The 22,458-nt window shown below is 35.5% G+C and overlaps 1 protein-coding gene across 1 annotated transcript; it reads right to left on the bottom strand.

The window, feature by feature from the left end:
• Window positions 1–1,558: 1,558 nt before the first annotated feature.
• On the bottom strand, window positions 1,559–12,116 carry LOC112283647 (chromatin-remodeling ATPase INO80). Its single transcript, XM_024522668.3, has 23 exons — window positions 11,982–12,116; window positions 11,557–11,854; window positions 10,476–11,338; window positions 10,156–10,338; window positions 9,857–10,057; window positions 9,524–9,634; window positions 8,773–9,182; window positions 8,526–8,634; window positions 8,237–8,317; window positions 7,896–8,068; window positions 7,669–7,794; window positions 7,259–7,420; window positions 6,830–6,887; window positions 6,306–6,533; window positions 5,995–6,141; window positions 5,099–5,734; window positions 4,635–4,892; window positions 4,249–4,356; window positions 3,937–4,031; window positions 3,539–3,695; window positions 3,212–3,418; window positions 2,696–2,896; window positions 1,559–2,481 (listed from the first exon to the last, which is right to left on the bottom strand). The coding sequence occupies exons 2-23, from the start codon at window positions 11,648–11,650 to the stop codon at window positions 2,098–2,100; spliced, it is 4,992 nt and encodes a 1,663-aa protein (XP_024378436.1). The 5' UTR covers window positions 11,651–11,854; window positions 11,982–12,116; the 3' UTR covers window positions 1,559–2,097.
• Between the last annotated feature and the right edge of the window lie 10,342 nt (window positions 12,117–22,458).

The raw sequence follows: 22,458 nt of genomic DNA, 5'->3' as shown, positions 1-22,458 counted from the left end.
TCTTCATCATTATCTACTACATGCCTTGTTGTAGCATTATATTTTGTCATATGTTTGGTAATGTATTTTAGAGGCTCTTTGATTTAAAAACCTAATGCTATCCATTCTTTTGATTGTGCCAAATTTGTCATATAATTCTTGAGAGCTTTCATATACCTTTCAAAGAGGTACATCTATTGTATGTAGACATAACTATGGATGTATAATTCTTTAGTAAGATGGTGGGTAAGATGAAAAATTATGCTAAGAAATAATGTTGGCATTTCTTTCTCAAGAATTGCCAAAATCACTACCACATTTAAAAGCAACTCCGCTCCAAAAACTAGATCCATAGCTTTTGCAACAATTTTCTAAAATATTTTACTCACTCTTAAGATGATGCCAACAACTATTTTATTTTCTATATTCCAAATAAACATTGGCAATATCTATATAAAAAAGACATGGTAATTGTAAGACTTCAATCTAGACAGTTTTTCTTGTAAAATCTTTATATGTAATTTAGAAACATACTTCTTTAGTGGTTTGATCAACTATAGAGTCTCAAATCTCTTTCTTTTCATCTTTTGATATTATAAATATTATGTTTGATATGATCAATCTTTCTTTCTTTAGATTAGCTATTTATAGCCACAATTATAAATATAAATATTTTATTTGTAGATTCTTCTTAATATCTAAGATATCTTTATTTCAAAGAAGAATTCTCATAATATTCTTAGAAAAATTCTTCTCAAAATACATAACATCTAAAACATGACATTCTAAATAGAATTGCTCAATTCTATGGCAATAAAAACACGTCTATTAATTTAATGTGTGAAATTATACTTGAAGTTCAATGGACATATATCACTTCATGGACATATTTCATTAACATGCTTCACTACATAATTATTGGTGACTTTTGCCATATTCAACTTCACTAATATATGAATGTAGGAATTTGGAGATTACCTTCTAGTATTCTAGGTTGTATAATATGTTGACTCAAGCCATGGTCAAATATATGATCATAAAAACCATCCTTAATCCCTCCCAACTTTAGGTAATTTTATCTATCTCTCTTCATTTGATATATTTCTTCAATTGTAGTTCTAACTAGCGATAGGCAATTTTTAAATCCATTGTCCTTCAAAATTGAATTGGTGACTTAAAAAGACATAAATTATAGCAACTAGAAACTCAAATACAACCAAATTAATTTGGTTAGTAAGTTGGCTAGAAAGTAGCATGATAAAAAGTAATAGAGGAGAAGATTCTTTATCAAGAGGCCTTGTGTTCAAAAAAATTCAAGTATAGAATATAAATACAATGGAGTAGATGTGTTGGTTCTTCAAAAAACGAAGTAACCAGACAATCAAAGATGAAGAATCCAAACTGAACACAGCACACAATTGATGAGATTATGAGACGTTTGTACAATCCAGTGTTCAATAGAGGACATACTTACAACCTGCATTCCAAGTGAAATGATAAATAACGGCAAGCACTACTCTAAGTGATAAATTCTCCAACTAGCAGTCCAGGGCAGCAGAGGTTTACTAGCTCGCAAGTATTCTATATTCATTGTGAGTATGCACAAATGTCGATAAAATTACTTTGATGCACCAACCCAGAGACATCAAGGGTCAACATGGAGACATTCCACATGTCCCTGTTCAATACAACTTTCCTACAGCAGGCCTGCTAATGCCATGCTAACTCCAATCATGCCTAAGCTTCTCGCATGGCATGAAAACATATTGTAGCCAAACCGAGGCCACGAATACCTTTCTCAATCGTAAGACATGGGCAGCTCAACTCTCCAATTGAGTGCTGTATACGTTACATAGAATCTTTGGGTTTCAGACACTAACACACAAACACCTATTTGGTTTAGATGACGTGGTTTACAAGATCCAAGAGGCTGCGGCTAGGCCTTCAAAGCAGCTCTGATGATAAACCTCTAGTAATCCGTTCTCACTATGTGTCTAATTCCACAAAGATGCAATCCACCTCATTCCAAATAAGAATCTGCTGCAAGGTGGTGCCTAGTCTTGCAGAGAATACTTTCTCTTCTAGACCTTTCAAGACGGCCAAAACCGATCAGGTGTCTTAAACCACCTTGTCTAAAGAATCATTGCTACCAGTGCTAGGCCTAGAATTACCTGCACGATCACCATTAACTCTATGATTTTCACCTCCGTCTAACGAGTAGCCATTTTCTGGTACAGACGACCCAGCACAACCATCCCCATTCTCCTCTCCAGCAAGAGAAGGTGATGGAAAGTTACTTTCACTAGGACCTAATGACCCTTTCTTGAATCGCTGTCTAGGTTTGGTTGTAGGATCACGAGGTTCTCTAGGTTTTCTCTCTCTAGGCTCTTTCGGAGGCCTCACTGGCTTAGGTTCTTTGCGAGATCTTGGAGGCTTAGGCTCCTTCGCAGGCTTTGGCATTTTGGGAGGTTTGGGTGGTTTTTCCTCTCCATTTCTTCGTCTCTGAGAAACACGACACAACTCTGTCAGAGTCTAAGCCTAGACCAAGGCGAAGGACAAGATGGCCGATAACCCTAGAAGAACAGCAGGATGGCTAAATGACTTGACCAAGAACACGCGTACATTTGGAAACAAGGACACTGCTCAAATTCTACTTCTCTCATCAAAACCACGGGAAGATGGCATCATCGAGACAGACAAGAATCATGTCACTGACCTTTCTGCCATTAGCAGGTACTGCCAAAGCATTAGAATCTGGCGCAGCATCTGGTACTGTGGCTGCCCCGCCACTTTCAACAATACCTGTCAAAGCTGTGTTAACATCGTCAAGTGAGGCACCACCGCCCTCAGCATCCAACCGTACTCCTTTTAAAGAACCAGCTACAGCCCATCCTTTCTTCCGTCTCCCGTGCTTATCCTGTTCTCAAATAAAAACACATATAATTCTTCAAATTCTATTCACTGAGTTAGAATTGATTCAATACTTATGAAGCTGAGATGAGAAAAAGCTAACTCATGATAAGAGTAAGTACACAAACATGAGAAACTCAAAGTGCACTATAAAGCATGAATTTCTTTCGCAGTTCCAAACTTAAATTGAACTTCTCTATCAAGCATCGTTTGAGTACATTTAGAACCTGCTACTAAAACTCATCATGAAAGATCATACACTCAATCATGTCGTTCGTAATTGAAATCAAATACAAAAGCCTTACGAAACAGAACAACTTACGACTTGCTTAGAGACTTGCTCTTTCATCTTTGCTTCCAGCTCTGCATCGTCCAATAAGAGTGAGACCACCTCTTCTGCCTCCAAGACATCACCTTGCGAAGCATTATTTCCAGTCATAACCAATTGTTGCACAGTGTTCTTCTGGCTAGCCCGTTTCATTATCTTCTCTTCAACCGTACCTGTGCATATTAACCTGTACACTGTAACCTGCTCGAACCCACCAGATACATTAGCATATTATTGGAATATACAGGTACAAACAGAAGCATTTCTAAAAGAAACAGAAAGTTAGACACTGGTTAAATTGTTTAAACCAGGGTATCATACCTCCTTCGTTTGCCCAAGACGATGGGCTCTATCCATGGCTTGAAGATCCATAGTTGGATTCCAGTCACTTTCATAAAAGATAACTGTATCAGCAGCTGTTAGATTGATTCCAAGTCCCCCAGCTCTCGTGCTTAACAAGAACACAAAAATGTCCGACCTGCACACGCATAGAAGCCTCAACTTTTACATTCTCTAGGCGCTTACTAAGGACAACCAAAGAGTGTATGCAAGCTGACTAGTGCATTCCAAATGCTCAAGGTAGACATGGACAAGACAATCATTTCAGCCGCATATATGATAAATGAAGAAATGGAACGCATCACACAGTCGTTCAAATTACAACCAAAGAAAATACAATGTCACCCTAGAGTGAAGTAGCAATGCAATGATTTGCATACCGATGTTGAAAGTCATTAACCATGTCACGACGGTCCATAATGGTGGATGAACCATCTAGTCGCAAGTATTTGTATTTTCGATAGTTCATGTAGTCCTAGACATTTGCAAGCCACCATTAGTATGTACAGTCCAGAACGATTTCAATTGATGAACTTCCATCAAAGATCTCATACACTGAGCTTTTGCAATGTGGGAAGACAGAGCCACTGGGAATTCCGGGATCCAACTCAACACCACACAGAAGCACAAAAAGAGTTCACAATCGAAAAGCGCTTCAAAACCAGATGCGAGCTCAGTCAGAACTAACTAACCTCCAGAATATTAAGCATCTTGGTCATTTGAGCAAAAAGAAGCACCCGATGGTTTCCAGCCCGCAAGCGCTTCAGTAATATATCCAAAGTTTGCAGTTTCCCAGAATCCTGTTTATGAAAACAGATCAATAATTTGTAACTGATAATGACAAATAGTTGCTAGAATAATTGAAATCAAATATGCTGATTGATCGCGCAAAAATAAATTCAAAAAACTAAAAGTAAGTCATTCAAGCAGAGACAACGACTAAAAGTTTGATATGAACTTGTTTGCCACCATAATTGCAAGAAACAGCAGAGTTCTTCATGCAAAAAAAGAAAAAAAGGCAGTAATATCACCAAATTACAAATAAAATTCCTTCGCACAGTCGCACCTAGCTTCTTACCGTGAGCATCTTAGCGAAATCGAAACTCTGCAATGGAGGAGCAGAGCCGAATATTCGAAAAGGTATTGCTGACAAAGGCTGTATAAGACGGGCACGAACATCACTTTCTTCAATGGGTGCAGACAGAGGAAGAGGCATCGAAGGTCCATTGTTTTCCGAAGTGCGACCAAACCCTACTAAGAACCGTTTCATTTTTGGGTTCTCCAGCTCCTCAGTTCTTTGCAACATAAATCCTCTATCTGAACACGATACATCGATCTGCAGCCAAACACGTCAGTTGGTGAGCAGAAGCATCACTACAGAAAGTAGCACATCACAATCACACAACTATAGACAGCTACAAAGAATTGTTCCCATGTATAGTAAGAAAAATCCTTGATTGAGACAAGTTAAGAATCACAACTCTAGGGTGCAAAAACTGCAGACTCTTTTCTCTAATAGGTTGGAAGTGCCGCGTCGCATACCTGTGGTGCTCGCACTGGTAGCATATAGTTGCGTACGGACCGTAACAGTTTGGTAGTACCAAGTAGTCTATCCTGATGTAAAACAACGAGTGATTCAAATGGTTTTAATTCTGGACCTGATGGATGCTTTGTTCTCAAAAAATGTGAATCCGCTCTACTAGGTAACATTAACATCCTCTGCACACATCTCGTCTTTGCATCCCTGCTGTCATCATTATCGAATGAATCCATAGAACTTCTCAAGTGGTTCCCAGCTGAGGACCCATTGCTATGAACAGCTGTTCTGTGTTCATTTAATACTTTAATCTTGCTCAGGTCCCCATAACATTCTACAGAAAATGATTCTTGTAATTGTAATAAGGCAAATAAGCAACTTTCTAAACAGGGTGCCCTGGCTAGGAATGAAGTTTCCGCAGCTGAAAGACCGAGCATTCGAATAAACCCAAACGCTCCACTGCGAGATGATCTCTCATCAAAATCAGTTCTTTTACTGTCCCCCACAGAAGACGAATATACATAGTCTGGTGAGAAAACACTTAAACGAGCTTTAAGCCATTTCTCAACGAAGCCTTGAGTAGATCCAGAGCTCTCGGTAGGCAAGCAGCGCATTCCATCTCTATACAGAAGTTTGGGAATCTGCAAGACAATCGAGCATCTCTACATATCAGCATTTCTGACAAATTGCAATAACTATGGGTAGTACTCTATAAAAGAATTCAGTCCATCAGTATTCCCCATGAAATGACCTTGACAATAAAGAAAAGTATCAGGCCTATAAAAACTAAGTGTATGCGAAATCCATCACAAAATGCCTTTCGCGATACATCTCAGGATGAAAAATCTCTAATGATGAGCTCGAAAAAAAATTGAACGATCTTCAGGAACAAGACTAGTACCTTGAATGACACGGGGTTGAGGCCTCCTGCATAATGGACATCCTCCAACTCTCCAAAAGGAGGTGGAGGAAGAGAATGTGGTACAGCTGCAAAGTGTACTGAAGACTGTCCTTCATTCCGTTCAAATAACTCTGGGTGGTTACAAACCTGACATGTAATAACCAAAACAATAACCACCCTCGGCAGCCTTAGAGCGCATGTTAAGTTGAGAGGAACTGAGGAGACATCAAACCCAGCCATCAGAAGAAAAAATAAAATAAAATAAAAAAGTCTCTCAAAACGATGAAACTACTAATAAGTTAAACCCGCACCTTTCGTAGCTGAATGACAATATTCATAAGATTGAGAACCTTCTTGTCATTGAGCTGACCCCCATTCCCAAAGAGGTCAGCGACTGATATCTTATTCTTGATGGCTCGATAAAAAGCCTGTTGTCGGGAACTTAGATAGCACGGAACCATTACTTCTTTCTTACTGGTCATTTCTGTAATCACATCCTTTTTCACTCGCCGCAACATGAATGGTTTCAAAATTGAGTGCTGCAATGAGGTATAATGAGAGTTAGCAATCTTAATTCCACAAACATCAGTATGTCGCTTCAGCAGAAGAAAATTTAAATCAGCCTAAATCCGCTAATGAAAAATCATTACGTCCATATGTGAGTTCTAATATCCCAACTTGAAAAGACACAAGTAGACTACTTAAATGCGAAGTAATAGTACAAAAGATCATTCTAATATCACAACATCTAACTGAATTCATCTTGATCGAATAATCTATCCCTCTTGCAACTCGCATAAAAGAAACTTAACCCAACCTAAGGAATGGGATGTACCAGGCGAGTGAGTTGGTGCTCGTTAAGTGTTCCACCATGCTCTGCATGTCCTTCGATCCTGCACCCAAAAATATGCAGTTGTAGGTCAGCATAATCAAAGAGTTAAGACATATCAAAAGGTTAAAATTTAGATTCAACAAACTTCAATCCTCTTAACGCTACTTTTATAAAATCACCAGATACGAGAAACATGATATATCCATTGAATATAAAAATAGAATACAACCAAAACAGTCACCACAAAAGTTTTATACATCTAATGCACGCTTAATCCAAGTACAAAGTTACACAAGCTCTCTGCCACAAAGATAAAGCATACGTCATACTGAACCTATCCTTGCCAAAATAAGAATGGCAGCAACCATATTAACATCATCGCTGAGAATATGAAGTTTTAACACGTGTATTAAAAGAAAGTTCAGTGTTTACCCCTTCGAAAACCATTCATTGAACTGATCATGGCTATCAAAAAGAGTAGGCATGATAAAATGCAAAAGGGCCCAGAGCTCGGCCATACTATTTTGAATGGGCGTTCCCGTCAAAAGAAGACGATTTCGACAGTTGAAACTAAGAAGGGTTTTCCATCGCAAACTGTAACATTCCAATTAGAACACATGTAAGGGTATGTTAAGGATCATAACTACAGCAACTCCAATCATGTTTGGACACATGCTCGTCTCTGGAGACTGCCATCATAGGACCTTTGACGAAAAGACCTTGACCACAAACAAGTTGGAAGTGGACAAGCATACAGTCACGATGTACCAGAATGCCATATCGAGGGTTGACTTTAGATATATTTCGTCACAATCAATTCCCACTGCACAGTGACACCTCACCTGCTGGCGCTTTTAATTGCCTGAGCTTCGTCAAGGACCATGTATTGCCATTTCACGCGTCGAAAGTATTTCTCATCCGACACAAGAAGTTGATAGCTTGTAATTAGCACGTGAAATCCTGCTTCCCTGAAATACGAAAAACCCATCATAAATTTCTTGTCACAAAGGCCGTGAATTCTCATTCCAAATCACATGAAGAATAAATCCATCAATAGTTCAGTCCTTGCCTGCGATAAAGCCGATTAGGATTCATGTTTTTTCGAAGCACAATCCTTTCATTTAGTGCTCCCCAGTAAGGAAGGATCCTCAAGTCAGGGCAAAAACGGTTCAACTCGTCTGCCCAATTGTTCAGAACAGATGCTGGCGCCACTACTAGGAAAGGACCCCATATGTTTTTCTCCTGCACAGCAGGTCACGACACAACATAAAAATCTGCGTGCAAATTTCATTCGCCGACACTTCTCACATTGTGTTTACAAATAACGAAATTCTGTATGACAGATTCTGATTATAACAATAATAATAATTAATTGAACTAAACGTATTCATTGTGAATCAAGATCATTACCTCCGCTAAATGTCCAAGAAAAGCCATAGCTTGAATTGTTTTGCCAAGACCCATCTCGTCTGCCAGTATACCATTTAGGCCCTGGTTCGAACAAGACACGATCAGTAGACAAGCAACAAATGTAGATAAGAGAGAATAAAACAGCTAACTGTCTGCAAAATTCCAACCTGAACATTTCAAAAACGACGAAGCCAAAATAACACGAGTTAATACAGCAAAGATATTCAGGATAGCACTCCAGCACATAACAAGTTAGCTTGTAATAAATTACACAACCCAGACTTCGAACCTGTTCATAGCAATTAACAAGCCACTGCAAACCCTTTAGCTGATACTCTTTCAAAATGCCTTGGAACATTTTGGGCTGCTGAACGGAGGAAGTAGTTGGCATTGTCGACCTACGTAACCATGATAAGAAGAAAAAGTTAGAGAACACAAATAACAATTCCAGCTGTGCCCATTGACTCCTAAACTATGTGAGCTTTTTAACAAATTCAAGCTAGAAGGTAATAGCCAGAGTGCAAAACAGCACGTACGGGTGTAGAAGATCCATGTCTTCAGCTCCTTCACCCGCCTCATCTCCACCAGCGGCTGTACGAAGCCTTTCACTCTCACTATCAAAATCATTTGTTCGATTTCTCTGCTGAGCAGCAGCTAATTTAGCTGCTCTCACGGCTTCCTCTTTCAAAGCGGCCTCCTCTTCAGCATCCTCGACACTCAGAGAACCTTCCTCCGAATTCATATTCGTATCAAGATCACGCAGAGCATCCTGGGAAGCTTGTGCAGCAGTCGTGTTAGACGTCTTGTTTTGCATAAAATGACTGTAGAGCTCCGTTTGTGTGAGAAGAAAGTTGAGTCGCTGCTGTTGACGCTTAGCTTCCCGGAGCTCTTGGTCACGTTTGAGAGCTTCAGCAGCTTCCTTCTCCTCCCTTTTCCTAACTTCAATCTGGGCCCAAGAGAATTTCAAACCCATCAACAACTCATCAAAAACGCACGTAAAATAGAAACCGCAAACCAAACCCATTTGCATCGAACAACATGTAACTATAATCACTGCAGGGCACAATCAATCAGTGGTGTATAAAATTAGACAACATCGAAATCGAGCGGAAGAAATCACCTACAATCAACAAGATCACAAATGCTCAATATATAAATCTTCAAAGGCAGAACACATAATGCAAGGTATCATATTCTTTCGTACTTAGATTAGTTTCGCGGACTATGTAATCGCCCATCCAAGGTAATACAACAAATAAAAAGCAAAGAATGCTGAGAACTACAGACCTGTTCTTTGTCCCACTTCTTCCAAAAAATGATCATATCACGAGCCAGCCTCCTCGTTCTGACGGGAGCAGCTTTCATTACTTTCAATGACCGCACATTGCGACTTTTGACCTAAGAACCACAGACTAGAGAGGTTAACAATCACCCTACATTCTAGAATAAATTTCAAATCCCTACATTCAATAAAATTCTAAAATAAACGTTCTTAAGAGATGGTGTCACTTTCGTTGTGCAAATAACTCCAAAATTGAGAAGCAACGAATGAATCAGAATTAATCTGACGGTAGGTAATCACATCAGACCAAAGATTACCATAGCCGCCTCATGTCTTACCTCTCTTTGGCAGATTTCTGCTACTCGCTTTACATCTTGTATCTGCTTTTTGTAATAGGCTACAAAATACTTGTGATGCCTCGGCAAATCTTTTCTGACCAGATTCACCCAATACCTTCCGATTTTCTCGGAATCTTCTAATGCTACCTCCTCGGGGTCTCGTTTCACAGGTTCAATCTTGGGCTTTCTTCGCTCCACGATCTGTTGCATGTCATGCAAGTTGTTATTTCCGAATCATATATCCCTCCTAATAAAAGAATCTGAATAAACACAGAGCGTTAGTAAACATGGTACAATACCTCATAGCCGTCGCCGTGTTCAAGAACTTTCACTTCACACCGTCTGCTTTGACCACTGTCGGTTGATATTTGACGATATATGACTAGAGATTCGCCCAGAGACCCAACCTCAGAAGTAACGCCCACTTCTTCATCGTGGTATTCCACTGGCGGTGGGTTCATCATCACACTTGAGTCGATCACCTAAACTTTAAACGACTCCGTCAAAAATTGGTATTCAACCAGACTTTACAAAACGCAGAACTACCTAAAATCCACGGGAAGGCGTATTGTAGCTACGCAAATAGGTGTGTAGTTTCACGAGGAAGAGAAGGGACCACCTGTAATCCGAATCTTCTCTTCTCAAGCAACCTCCGCTTATTTTCCTTGTCAAAACATTTACCCCGGCACTCCCCCATCTCATACTGTTTTCGCCATAGCTGTGCCCAGGGATCCGCATCCATAATTGCGAAAAAAGCAGTTGCTTTGAGTCGGCCATACACAACCTTCTCTTCAATTTGCAGTGCGTTAAAAGGAGGAAGGTGAAGGGACAGAGCGAGTTCGTCATAATACTGAGGAATTTGAAATTCAACGCCATCCTCTAAGACCAAATAAGTACCCGGTCCTTTCTCCATGTTACTAGGAAGTGATGCAGCACTCTTTAAATGAAATGCTTTCTGATGCGACTGAGGCCGTTGTGGTCCTATTTCGTGATCAGAACCTCCAGATTGTTCGTGATAGGAACGTTCTTCAGATTGATCCCGATAGGAACCACCTTCAGATTGTTCACGATAAGAGTGCTCGTCAGAATGCTCGCGATAGGAATCTCCTCCAGACTGCTCATGGTAAGAACCCCCTGCGGATTGCTCAAGATATGAGCCCCCTTGATAGTGCTCTCGATAGGAGCCTTCTGCGGAAGGCTCACGATATAAACCTCCGCCAGATTGATCATGATAAAAATCTTTTGCAGGTTCGTCATAGGAATCACCACGATTGGGATGGCTCTCTTCATAGTAATCCTGACGAACATCATAATCATCTTCTTCTTCCTCCTCATCATTGCTGTCCGCATCATGTCTGGGGGCAGAATTAGAACCTGCGTATGCTTCTATTGGCACTCTCTTCCTCTTCAGGGTCATTTCAGGCCGAATCACAGCGTGCCTTTCAGCCTCCAGTTCAGCGTGTCCATTGATTCGCCAGTCATCTGAAAATCCAGATTAATCATCAATCATCGAAATTATTCGGGGCAAGAAGGAACAACATCGAAAAAATTGAAAGCCCGCAAAACTCCGAACTCCGCGACGACAACAGAAGCCCAAAAGCGCCATTATTGAATACAGACCCTAACGAAAAATAACAATTAAGACCAATCAAACCAAAAACATAGCAGTATTTATTCGACGCTGAATAAAACGCACAAACCTTGGCTGTAGTCGGTTTCATCAGAAACCTGACTCCGACTTGGAGAATCGTATTCCTGCGCGGGAGATCCATTCTCCGGCGACCGCACCCACATTGTGTGCAAAAACTGATGCTTACACTCCACAGCCACTTCTCATTCCCGCCCTCAAACAAGCAGCCCTCTTCCACTTGGCTTTCCACCTCCCCTCGCAACCGGCGCAAAACGCTGTTTGCCACTACTTCCCTCAATGTCGAAATCCAGTGCTGATCACCTCTGCACTTCCCCTCCGCCCTTTTCAATTCCCTCGAAACCGCTCACCTGTCAGTCAAAACCCTAGTCACCAACCTAAAATAATCTCCAAGCTCTCTCGCAAACACACCACCCATTCCATGCTATAAAAGTCCGAGATTGCGTCCAGAGGCACAGACGCGCCAAGTAGCCTCACATTTGACTCTCGCCCCAGTGATGTCCGCCAGCACATGAACGAAGGAGCAACATCCAGAGCGCGAGGACAAAAGAAGACACAGTCTAGGGTTTGGAGCAGAGAAGATTAATTGAGATTGGGGTGGAGGGTTGGGTTGAGGTCGGGGATGGGAAAAGTTACAGGGGGCACAGGGCGTGGCAGCAGTAAACAAGTTGATGAGGTCAGGGAAGAAAAGCGGCGAGGGAAAATAGAGTGAGTGCGGTAGCAGAGAAGGAGGAGCTTGGCATTGGTTGCGGGTGGTGGTTTGATGGTTGTGTCCATGGCGGGGCATGGACATAAGCAAGCATGCGAGCAAGCAATGGAGGAGGAGGAGGGAAGGCAGGCCAAGCTTGGGCTTATTTGCTTAGCTGGTCCTTCATTTCCTCCCTTCGTCCCTTCCTTACTTCCTCTTCTTCTTCCTCCTCCTCGTCCTCCTATCTTCTTCCTTCCAGCAGGCAGCCAGCTCCGGGATGCCATACCATGCCATACCCTCCCTGCCTGGCTTGTTACACTAAAGTCGAGGCTCTCAAGGCTCCACTGGTAGTTGTGGTTCTTCCCTCTTCCATCTCCCTCCCTCTCACTCCCTCTCACTCCCTCTCTTCTCTCTCACTTGTTTCTTTCGCCCCTTTTGGAATTTTAGGTGCCGCGTTTGCCTGCGTGAGATCATCATCGCCCCCCATCGCCTCCACCTCTCCACCTTTCTTTCCCTTCCCCTTCTTCCCTTCCCTCTCTCTCCTTCCCTCTCTCTCCTAGGTTCCCCTGCTCCTTTCCTTCCCTCTCTCTCCTAGGTTCCCCTGCTCCTTTCCTTCCCTCTCTCTCCTAGGTTCCCCTGCTCCTTTCCTTCCCTTTTCTTCCCTTCGTCTTGCTTGCTCTTAGCGTCTCCCTGACCCTCTCCCTGCTGACTTGGCGCATCTCTCAGCCGCCTGTCTACGTGGCGGCGCGCCTTGCCGAGGTGGCGCTCCGGTGCTGAGGCTGGCTGGCTTGCATGGGTTCGTTTGGGATGGTCCCCCCCCCTCCTCCCCCTCTTTCTTGGGCCCTCCCTTTTCCATGCTTTGGAAGAGCCTCACCGAATACCAGACATGAGCATTCATTGCTGATTTTCATGCGCTTTCATGCTTATCCAAGTTCATCTCATTCTACAATTTCATCATAGTTATTGCATAAGTTGTTCAAATTATCCTTTATGAAACTTAATTTGATGTCTCCAACTAATGTAGTCACATATAATTACTAATAAGCACATAGATGACAAAAAATTTGATAAAAAATATTTTATAATTTTCTATAAAAAAAAAACGACGTGAAATTAATTGTAACATAAATTCATGTTTGACATAATAGGTATTATTTTTAGTATTTAATAGTCAATAATTCTAAGGAATTTTTTATTAATCAAATTGATACATAATTGTTTGCAATGGGAGAATCATCATTATTTTAACTTTTATAAATGTTTGTTAATCACTTAAAAAATGAATATGGGGATTTTAAGCATAACCAAATACAACACATTCAAGACTTTTGATGTAAAAAAAAAAACACCTCACATACCATGTACACTCATTTGGCTCAAAAATAATTTCAATTGTCCTAAGAAGAAGAAGGCCCAACATATTAAGAAGTCTACGAAAATAAAAGAAAAAAATGGCTAAGGTTTGAAATAAATCTTAAAAATAAGTAATTAAAATTTATTCATTGTAGTAAATTTGATTGTGCTTTGAATGATTGCTTTATCTTATATCCAAATAAGTGATATGTTTAGGATAAGAAAAGTGTACTAGAAGCTAAAATTATTAAAATAAATAAAAGGTTTAACAATGTAAATTTAATAGGCTAAATTACTAGATTACATGTAGATTTTAAAATTAGAGCAAATTCTTCTACTTAAGATATTCATGAATTTAGAGCATCAAAACAAATGATAGTTGCAACTACTATCTATATCCAAAAAATGGCAAAAAAAAAAATGGCATGTATTTATTAAGAATATGAATCTCAAAGAACTAAAAGATTAATATACTCTTATGTCACTGAAAAAGACTATGAAATCATTTAATGGTGGTATAATATTATACTAGAATGGATATTACCAAAGACAAGAAAACTTGAAGGTTTTGAAATAAGACTAAAGACTAAAAAGATATACGCAAGAGTAAAAAAGACTTTACTCTTGTCTTTATATATACTATTTAACTAGGAGCTATGTGGCAATATTCTATAGAACCTTCAATATGTGTTCAACTTATAAGACACATGTTTAATTTATAAGATAATTTTTTTATATGTGTGTCATTCAGTTAGCTTATTTCACAAGTTATTAGTGCATGCAATATGTCGCTAATTTACTGGTCAAGTTTCTAATCCATCAATCAACTATAAATAGAAGTCTATGAAGCTTTGCCACAAAATAATATCAAATCTACATACATTTATCTTCTACCTAATACTTCTTATCTAAATAAATATGTATATCTATGACATTATCTCCTATTTCTAGAGATGAATTCTACAAGGAATGACAATCGCATGTTAAGAAAATCCAAGATACAAAAAATTATATTTAATACATATTTTGATCTTTGTTCTCTTTGAAAGTGGTTGATAGGTCCTCTCTATTATGGATACACTATACAAGAAATCAAATAAGAAATTATACAAAAGAATTTCAACAAAAAAACCAACAAAAATTTGATTAAATCAGATAAATAAAAGATCAACACTAAGAAAAATAAGCTAAAACTCCTAAAGATGTATTATCAAGACTAATAATCCTCTCAATATTGACTCAAATATATACTCGGTATTAGGAAGCTTCTCAAAAAAAATTTATGTTGCTTGAAGATGAAGCAACCTTAAAAAACATCTTAAGAAGTTTCCATGTTGCTTGAAGATGAAGAAATCAGAGAAAGCTTCTTGAGAATTTATCATATTGCTTAAAGATGAAGCAACATGAAGAGGCTTTTTGAACAACTTTCTTAATCTTTTTAGAATTTTTTTAAATCTATTAGAATATTCTAAAAAAACTTTATAAAATATTTCATTAGAATATTCTAAAAATCTTTTTGATTCTTGTAAAATTTAATAAAATATTCTAAAAATATTTCTAAAATCTTCTTATTATTATGTGTATCGTTATTTTTTTTAATTCCAAGTTCTACAAAGAACATTCATTTCATATCTAATTTCTTCATTAAATATAATATTCTAGTTGTAGCTTTACAAAAAAGTCTATTTAAAACAAAGACAAGATTTTAAAGATAATTTTGATGAAATTCTTCTATATTTTGTAATAAGCTAATTATATATTTTATTAGTTTCTATAAAAATTCAATGATATTGTAGCTGCATTAATGAATAAAATATTCTAATTTGCTTCTTCTTTATCAAAAATCAAGAATCTTTTCTATTTTATATTCTACATGATTATCTAATTCAATGCAAGGTAGTAATGGTTGTATTCTTTCTAGAATAGTTGATTCAAAATAAGCCTCCAAGAAAAAAACATGAAAGGTTGGATGTACCTTCATAGATATAAGTAGTTCCAACCAATAAGCCATTAAATTGATTTATTTCTCAATACAAAATAGCTCCAATCTTTGATAATCTAACTTATTGTAAGGTCAATTGGTCTTGATATTTTGTCAAAGAGGCCATATTTTATTTCCAACTTAAAAAAATAGGGATTTGTTTTCTAAATTCATCTCAAAATACTTTATAAGAATCTTGAGCTACTCGTAAATAGAACTTCAAAGTTGTCTAGAGTTGTTGCAATTGTTTTGTAAGATCTTCAACTACTAGATTTTCATCCTTTGATATACCTAACAAATCAAGCTTTTGATGATAACTATTATTGGAATAAGATGGTATTTATTGAGTCAAAGCATGAAGGATATTATTATAAATAAATTCCACTAAAGATAAATATGAGGTCTAATCATCTTATTGATAATTGATAGTACATTGTAAATACTACTTCAAGACTTAATTTATTTGTCTATTTGACCATCTATTTGAGAGTGAAAGATAGAAAAAAAATTTAATATCCATCTTTAATATCTTGAAAAAAAGATTTTTATGACTTTGATATAAATTGAGACCTTCAATCAAAAACGATGTCATTAAGTAGGCTATGGTATCAATATATATATATATATATATATATATATATATATAATAAAAAAAAATCTTGTTATTTTTATTTTTTAAAGTTATTTTTTTACATAAGATAAAATATGCCATTTTTGCAAGTCGATCCACAACAATGTAGATAGCATCAAATATAGTTGATGGCAGCAAATCAATGATAAAATACATTGATATTAAAGACCATGGTTGCTTTAAGTTTAGTAGTAGCTATAGAAGTCTATAATGACAATGTTAAGAATTATTGGATCTTAAATAGATGTCACACAAGAAGACAAAGTCTTTTATGGTCTTTCATATTTGAAGCCACCAAAAATCTTAAGAGATAGGTTTTAATGTTTTCTTAAATCCAAAGTATCTTGTAGCTATAAAATCATAATAAGATTGAAGAACATGAAGTTGCATTAGTCGTTTTAGACTATATAAACAATCTTTAAATTATAAAAGGTCTTCCACAAATTTAAACTTATCATTATCAAGGTACTATTTGATATTACAAACTAATTAATCTATAGCTATTGTTGTACAAATTTATTCAAGAAATCTTAAATCAACATGTATAACCATAAAAATAGTACACAAACAAAATTACTTTGGCTTCAAAAAAGTGACATATTGGTGATTAAATGCTATTTTTTTAGTCTTTGGAATAAAATATGATCTCTTTGATAAAATGTTTGATAGTCTTTATTATTTTCTTGGTCAATATACAATCACAAAATCAAAACAAGATAATGACATATTTCAATGAGCTTGGCGACAATTTAAAATCCAAGCTCGCATGAAATACTCCAAATTCTTATTTTTTATATATATATATATATATATATATATATATATATATATATATATAATTATAGGATGTATAGCATCTTCTATAAGTAATGCCATTTTTGAAAAGAGTCTATAATTGTAAAAAGTTCTTTATTGTATATTTCATAATTGATCTTCATAGCTGAAAATTTTGTGGAATAGAATGCAACTAGGTAGAACTTTGCATCATTTTTTATCTATGATAGTACAACTTCTAATAAAAAATTAAAAGCATTATTTTTCAAATAGAAGGCCTTCATGAAATCTAGATATAATTAAATTAGAGTTGTAGTAAAAGTTACCTTCAAATCTTGAAAAGTCTTTTGTACTTGATGTCTCTTTTCTAATTTATCTTTGGATGTCAATCAAGTGAGAGGAGCAATAACTTGGAAGTAATTCTTGATAAATATCTAATAGAAATTAGCAAATTTAAGAAAATTTTATGCATCTTATATTGTCTTTGGAGTTGTCCACTTCATGATAGCTTGATTTTTTTTTAGATCCATCAACGAGCCTTCATTAAATATAATATATCTAAAATATTTTACTTTTGATTGATAGAATACATATTTTTTTAATTTGACATATAATCTTGTATATCATAATTTTTATAAGACTAACCTTATATGTTCTTCATATTTTTTAAGAAACTTTGAGTAGATTAAGATATCATCATGATAATAAATAAAAAACTTGTCTAAGAATTGTAAAAAACCATCATTTATTAAATGCTAGAATATAATTGGAGCATTCATTAATCCAAAAGATATGACATTATATTCAAAATGTCTATACTTTGTCTAAAATACAGTCTTTTATTCATCTCATTCTTTAGTCTATATCAAATTGCATGCTTTATGGAGATCTATTTTGGTGTAGATCTTAGCTTAATTAAGTTGTTCAAAAAGACTTGATATTAATGGTAATGGATAATAATTCTTCACTGTTATTTTGTTGAAGCTTTGATAATCAATATACATTTAGAAAGATCCATCTTTTTTCTTCACAAAAAGAATTGGTGCACATATTAGAGATTTGAAATGCTAAATAAAGTTCTTTGCAAGATTTTTATTGATATAAACTTTCAATGCCATAAGTTCATTCTATGATAGATTATAGATTGGGCCAAATGGTGGTCGAGCTTCTTCTCAAAGATTGATGGCATAAACATATGGCCAATGCTTTGACAATATGTCAACATTATTTTTTCAAAAGATATCAATTCTATGTCAATATTAGTTTTATTATGTTCTCCAAATGCATCCTCAAATGCTTCTAAAAAAACTTTTTGGTTGCTCAAGTTTGGAGATTTCTTCTTAAATAAAATAACAAACTATGATAAGGCTTGTCTTGTTATCAATGTTTGAATTAAACAAACTTACAACTCTACTATTAAATAGCGCTCAAATGATAGAAAATTTATCAATTTAATTTGGTTGATAAATCCTTAGAACTTCAAATGTGTACTATCAAATTTTTTTAAGAGATTAATTTGATGCTCTTTACATTGTTGAATAAGTGAATTTTCTTATTGAAGTATAAGTGCCAATGCTTCTTTAGATGTAGAAGCTTAAGAAAATAATTGTATTATAAGGTGATCTATTCTAAGTCTTACATCACTATAAAATCTTGCAAAAAATTCTTCAATTTCAGCAATTCTACGAACTAAAGCATTTAATGTGTTTATAATAACATCTAACTTAGACTCAAGAGACTCAATCATGCTAACATCTTTACTTCTAGCCATTCAAAAAAATCAAAAGAAAATTTCTAAATAATATAAGTTTAAAAGAAGGTATTTTATAACTTATAAAGTATATAGATGCTTTTAAGAAGATAAATAATTCACTCTCTACAAAGAAGGATCAAGCTTTGGTTTTAATAAGAGAGCAATCTTAACAAACCTTCCCGGATATATTATATAAGAGACCAAATAAAAAATTGAATAAAAAAATTTCAATAAGAAAGCTAATAAAAACTTAATTAAATCAGATGAATATAAGATCAATACCATAAAGGTAAATTGGAGCTTCAAGAGATATATTTTTCAAACCAAGGATCACCTAATCATTGAATCTAATATATACTAGGTATTAAGAAGCTTCTTAAGAAGTTTCTATATTACTTAAAGGTGAAGCAAGCTTAAAAAGCTTTTCAAATAACTTTCTTAATCCTTATGATTCTCTAATTTCTTGATAATACTAGCAAATATTCTCAATTCTATGTTCATGGTTAATTTGTATAGATTTACTTAATATGTACTTTAAACATCAAATAAAAGAAACAAAATAAGATTTCAAAAGTCACTAGGGACTTTTGAAGATCAGATTGTATAATTGAAAAGTTAATTTAAAGGACTATATTTTACATATGAAAATCAAAAGGTTTGAATTGATTTGGAGGAACAACGATTTCTTGAAGATAGTACTTCCAAATTGAGGTTTATTACTAAACCAATTTTATGAAGAATTTGATTCTAGCCATATCTCGGGCATTTGGATAAATCTCTAGTTAAAAGTTTCTACAAATATATATATAACTATGTTATAAAGATATATATCAAATTTTGTGATGTTTGAATTTTAGATTTTTGAGATATAAAGAAAATAATACTTAGATGCTTGTACATTAGATTTTAGAATACTTGCTAGTATTTTCAAGAAATTAGAGAATCATAAGGATTAAGAAAGTTGTTTGAAAAGCTTTTTTTAACTTGCTTCAGCTTTAAATAATATAAAAACTTCTTAAGAAGCTTTTTAATATCTAGTATATATTAGATTCAATGATGAGATAATCCTTAGTCTGAACAATATATCTCATTATCACGGACATATTCATGTAAGCAAGTAATTACATATATAAATAGGTAGAAGTAAATAAAAGTAGATAAAAGTAAGTTAATTCTATAGTATTTGGTATGAAAGCTTTCTAGAAGCTTCATAGACACTGTTTTGACTTTATAGGTATCTTTAATTGATTTTTTGGATTAGAAACGTGGTCAACAAGTTGGCCATGTGCCACACATGTTGTTAGCTTGAAGACCAAGCTAACATTGTGGCCCACATGTAGAAAAACCTACCTTGTAAGTCAAGGCATGTGTCCTACAAAGTCAACACATATTGGAGGTCCTACAGAACATCGCCACATAGCCCCTAATTAGATAGTGTATATAGAGTCAAGAGTGAAGTCTTTTTCACTTTTGTGAACTCCTTTCTTGTTTCTAGTCTAGTTTCAAGAATCTTCATGTTTTCTAGTCTTTGGCAATAACCATTTTAGTTTCTCTTTCAATATACATACTTGTTTATTTATATTTTGTTACCTTTCTTTGAGTGAAGGCTTACTTGTCTGAATTACTTTTTCATCGAGTTCTTATCCTAGATAGATTGACAAGAGTACACTCAAAATATCAAAGCTTTGTCTTTTCTTGATTAAAAATAGATTATCTATTTTTCTTAATAAGACATAAGTGTATTGCGAGTTGTGGATTATCTTATTTTAAACTGATGTTATTTTTAGTATTTTCTTTGTTCTTAAGTCCGTTCTCTTACTTGTCTTGAGCAATATTAGACATTTTTTTTTCTAGGTGTTACCATGGCAGAGCTTGTCAAATTGAAGAGTGCAATGACATTAATGCAAGAATAATTGAGGCAATTAATGCTTGTGATACATCAACTTAATTCACCAACAGAAGGAGGAACAAGAATAACAGAAAGTGTAGATGTAGACATGGTCAGAGTTGCCTCAACATCTACATCGAATCATGCCCCTTCTCTTATGGTGGAACACCATTCAAATGCTAGAGAACCAAAAATTATCTTATCCGAGAAATTTGATGGTATGAGATCAAAGTTTCGAGGATTCATCAATTAAGTACAATTGACAATCGAACTTCAACCCCAAAGTTATCCAACTCCAAGATCATAAGTCAGGTTTATTGAAATACTACTTTTCGGTTCTGCATTATCATAGTTTTCATCTTTTCTTGAACAACAAGATCCAATATTGGATAATTTAGAAGCTTTTTTGGTAGAATTTTGATCTATGTATGGAGAATATGATACAATTCATGTTGCAATAAATAAGATCTGTATCTTGCGACAAGAAAATTAATTTGTAACAACAAATATTTCATAATTTTGACAACTTGTGATTGATACCAAGTGGAATGATGCTGCACTCATTAGCCAATTCTTTTATGGACTACAATATGAGGTAAAAAAATTAATGCTCAATTTACCCGATCCTCAAACATTAAGACAAGTAATTGATTTTGCTATAAAATGTGACAATCGACCTTATGAATTTCGATCAGAGAGTCATATAAGGAAGCCTCAACATTATTACAATTCAATGGCAACACCTACGTCTTCTCAAAACATATCTTCAGAAGTAAAAGATATGCAAATTGATGCAATACCTTTCAAACCTCTTACTGAACAAGAAAAGACTCGTTGTCATCAAGAAGGATTATGCTTATATTAAGGAGAATCAAAATACACTGCTCAACATTATCCAAAGAAATGACGCAACCACAAAATGAGGATTATGGCTGTTAAAGAAGACAATATGTCAGAAAATAAGTTTGTTCACCTACAATAGAGACTGTGCGATTGGAACCTTGCACAATATTTAGTAAAGGTCATATTCTCTCTTCAGAACCCTCTCCTTGTTTTACATTAAATGTTATTTTAGGACCTCAACATTACAAAGCCTCTGCCTTGTTAGATTCAAGAGCCTCAGTGTATTTCTTAGATGAAGAATTTACTAAAAGACATAGCATATCTTTAGTAAAGAAAACTAAACTTGTTCATATAGAAGTCATAGATAGTCATATATTGTCTTCTACAGATATTACTCACAAAATCCTTCCTATAGAAGTAATAATCAATGGTCATAATAGCTTTATAGTATTTAATATCATTAAATCTTCTTCTAATCCAGTCATTTTAGATTTATAGTGGTTAGAAAAATACAACCTTCAAATAGATTGGATTTCTTGAACTCTTACTTTCTCTAAAAGTATAACTACCAGTATAGTTAATCAAGTAGAGAATCATAAGTCCAGTTCAATTAAACTCATGTTTATAGGTGCAAAAGCTTTCTTGCATGCTGCTATAAAAGAATCATCCTATATTATTTATGCTATACTCGTTTCTAATGGTACAAAGACTTCACGTGGCATTCCAAGCCAATATCAAGAATTTTAAGATGTATTTGAAAAAAAGAATGTGGATACACTCCCAAAACATTGTCCCTATGATTGCACAATTGACCTTCAAGAAGGAGCACAACCGCCACTCGGACCAATCTATAGTTTATCACAAAATGAGTTGACTGAACTCAAGGAGTATATTGAAGAAAATCTAGCCAAGAATTTCATACACCATTCTAAATCTCCAGCACAAGTTCCAATTCTATATGTGAAGAAAAAAGATGGATCATTGCGAATGTGTATTGATTATCGAGGACTCAAGAAGATTACCATCAAGAACAGGTATCCACT

This window comes from Physcomitrium patens, chromosome 1 (assembly GCF_059467195.1).
Source record: "Physcomitrium patens ecotype Gransden chromosome 1, ASM5946719v1, whole genome shotgun sequence".
Taxonomy (NCBI): domain Eukaryota; kingdom Viridiplantae; phylum Streptophyta; class Bryopsida; order Funariales; family Funariaceae; genus Physcomitrium; species Physcomitrium patens.
Note: the sequence above shows the minus strand (reverse complement) of the source record. Positions and strands in the feature narration are given on the sequence as shown.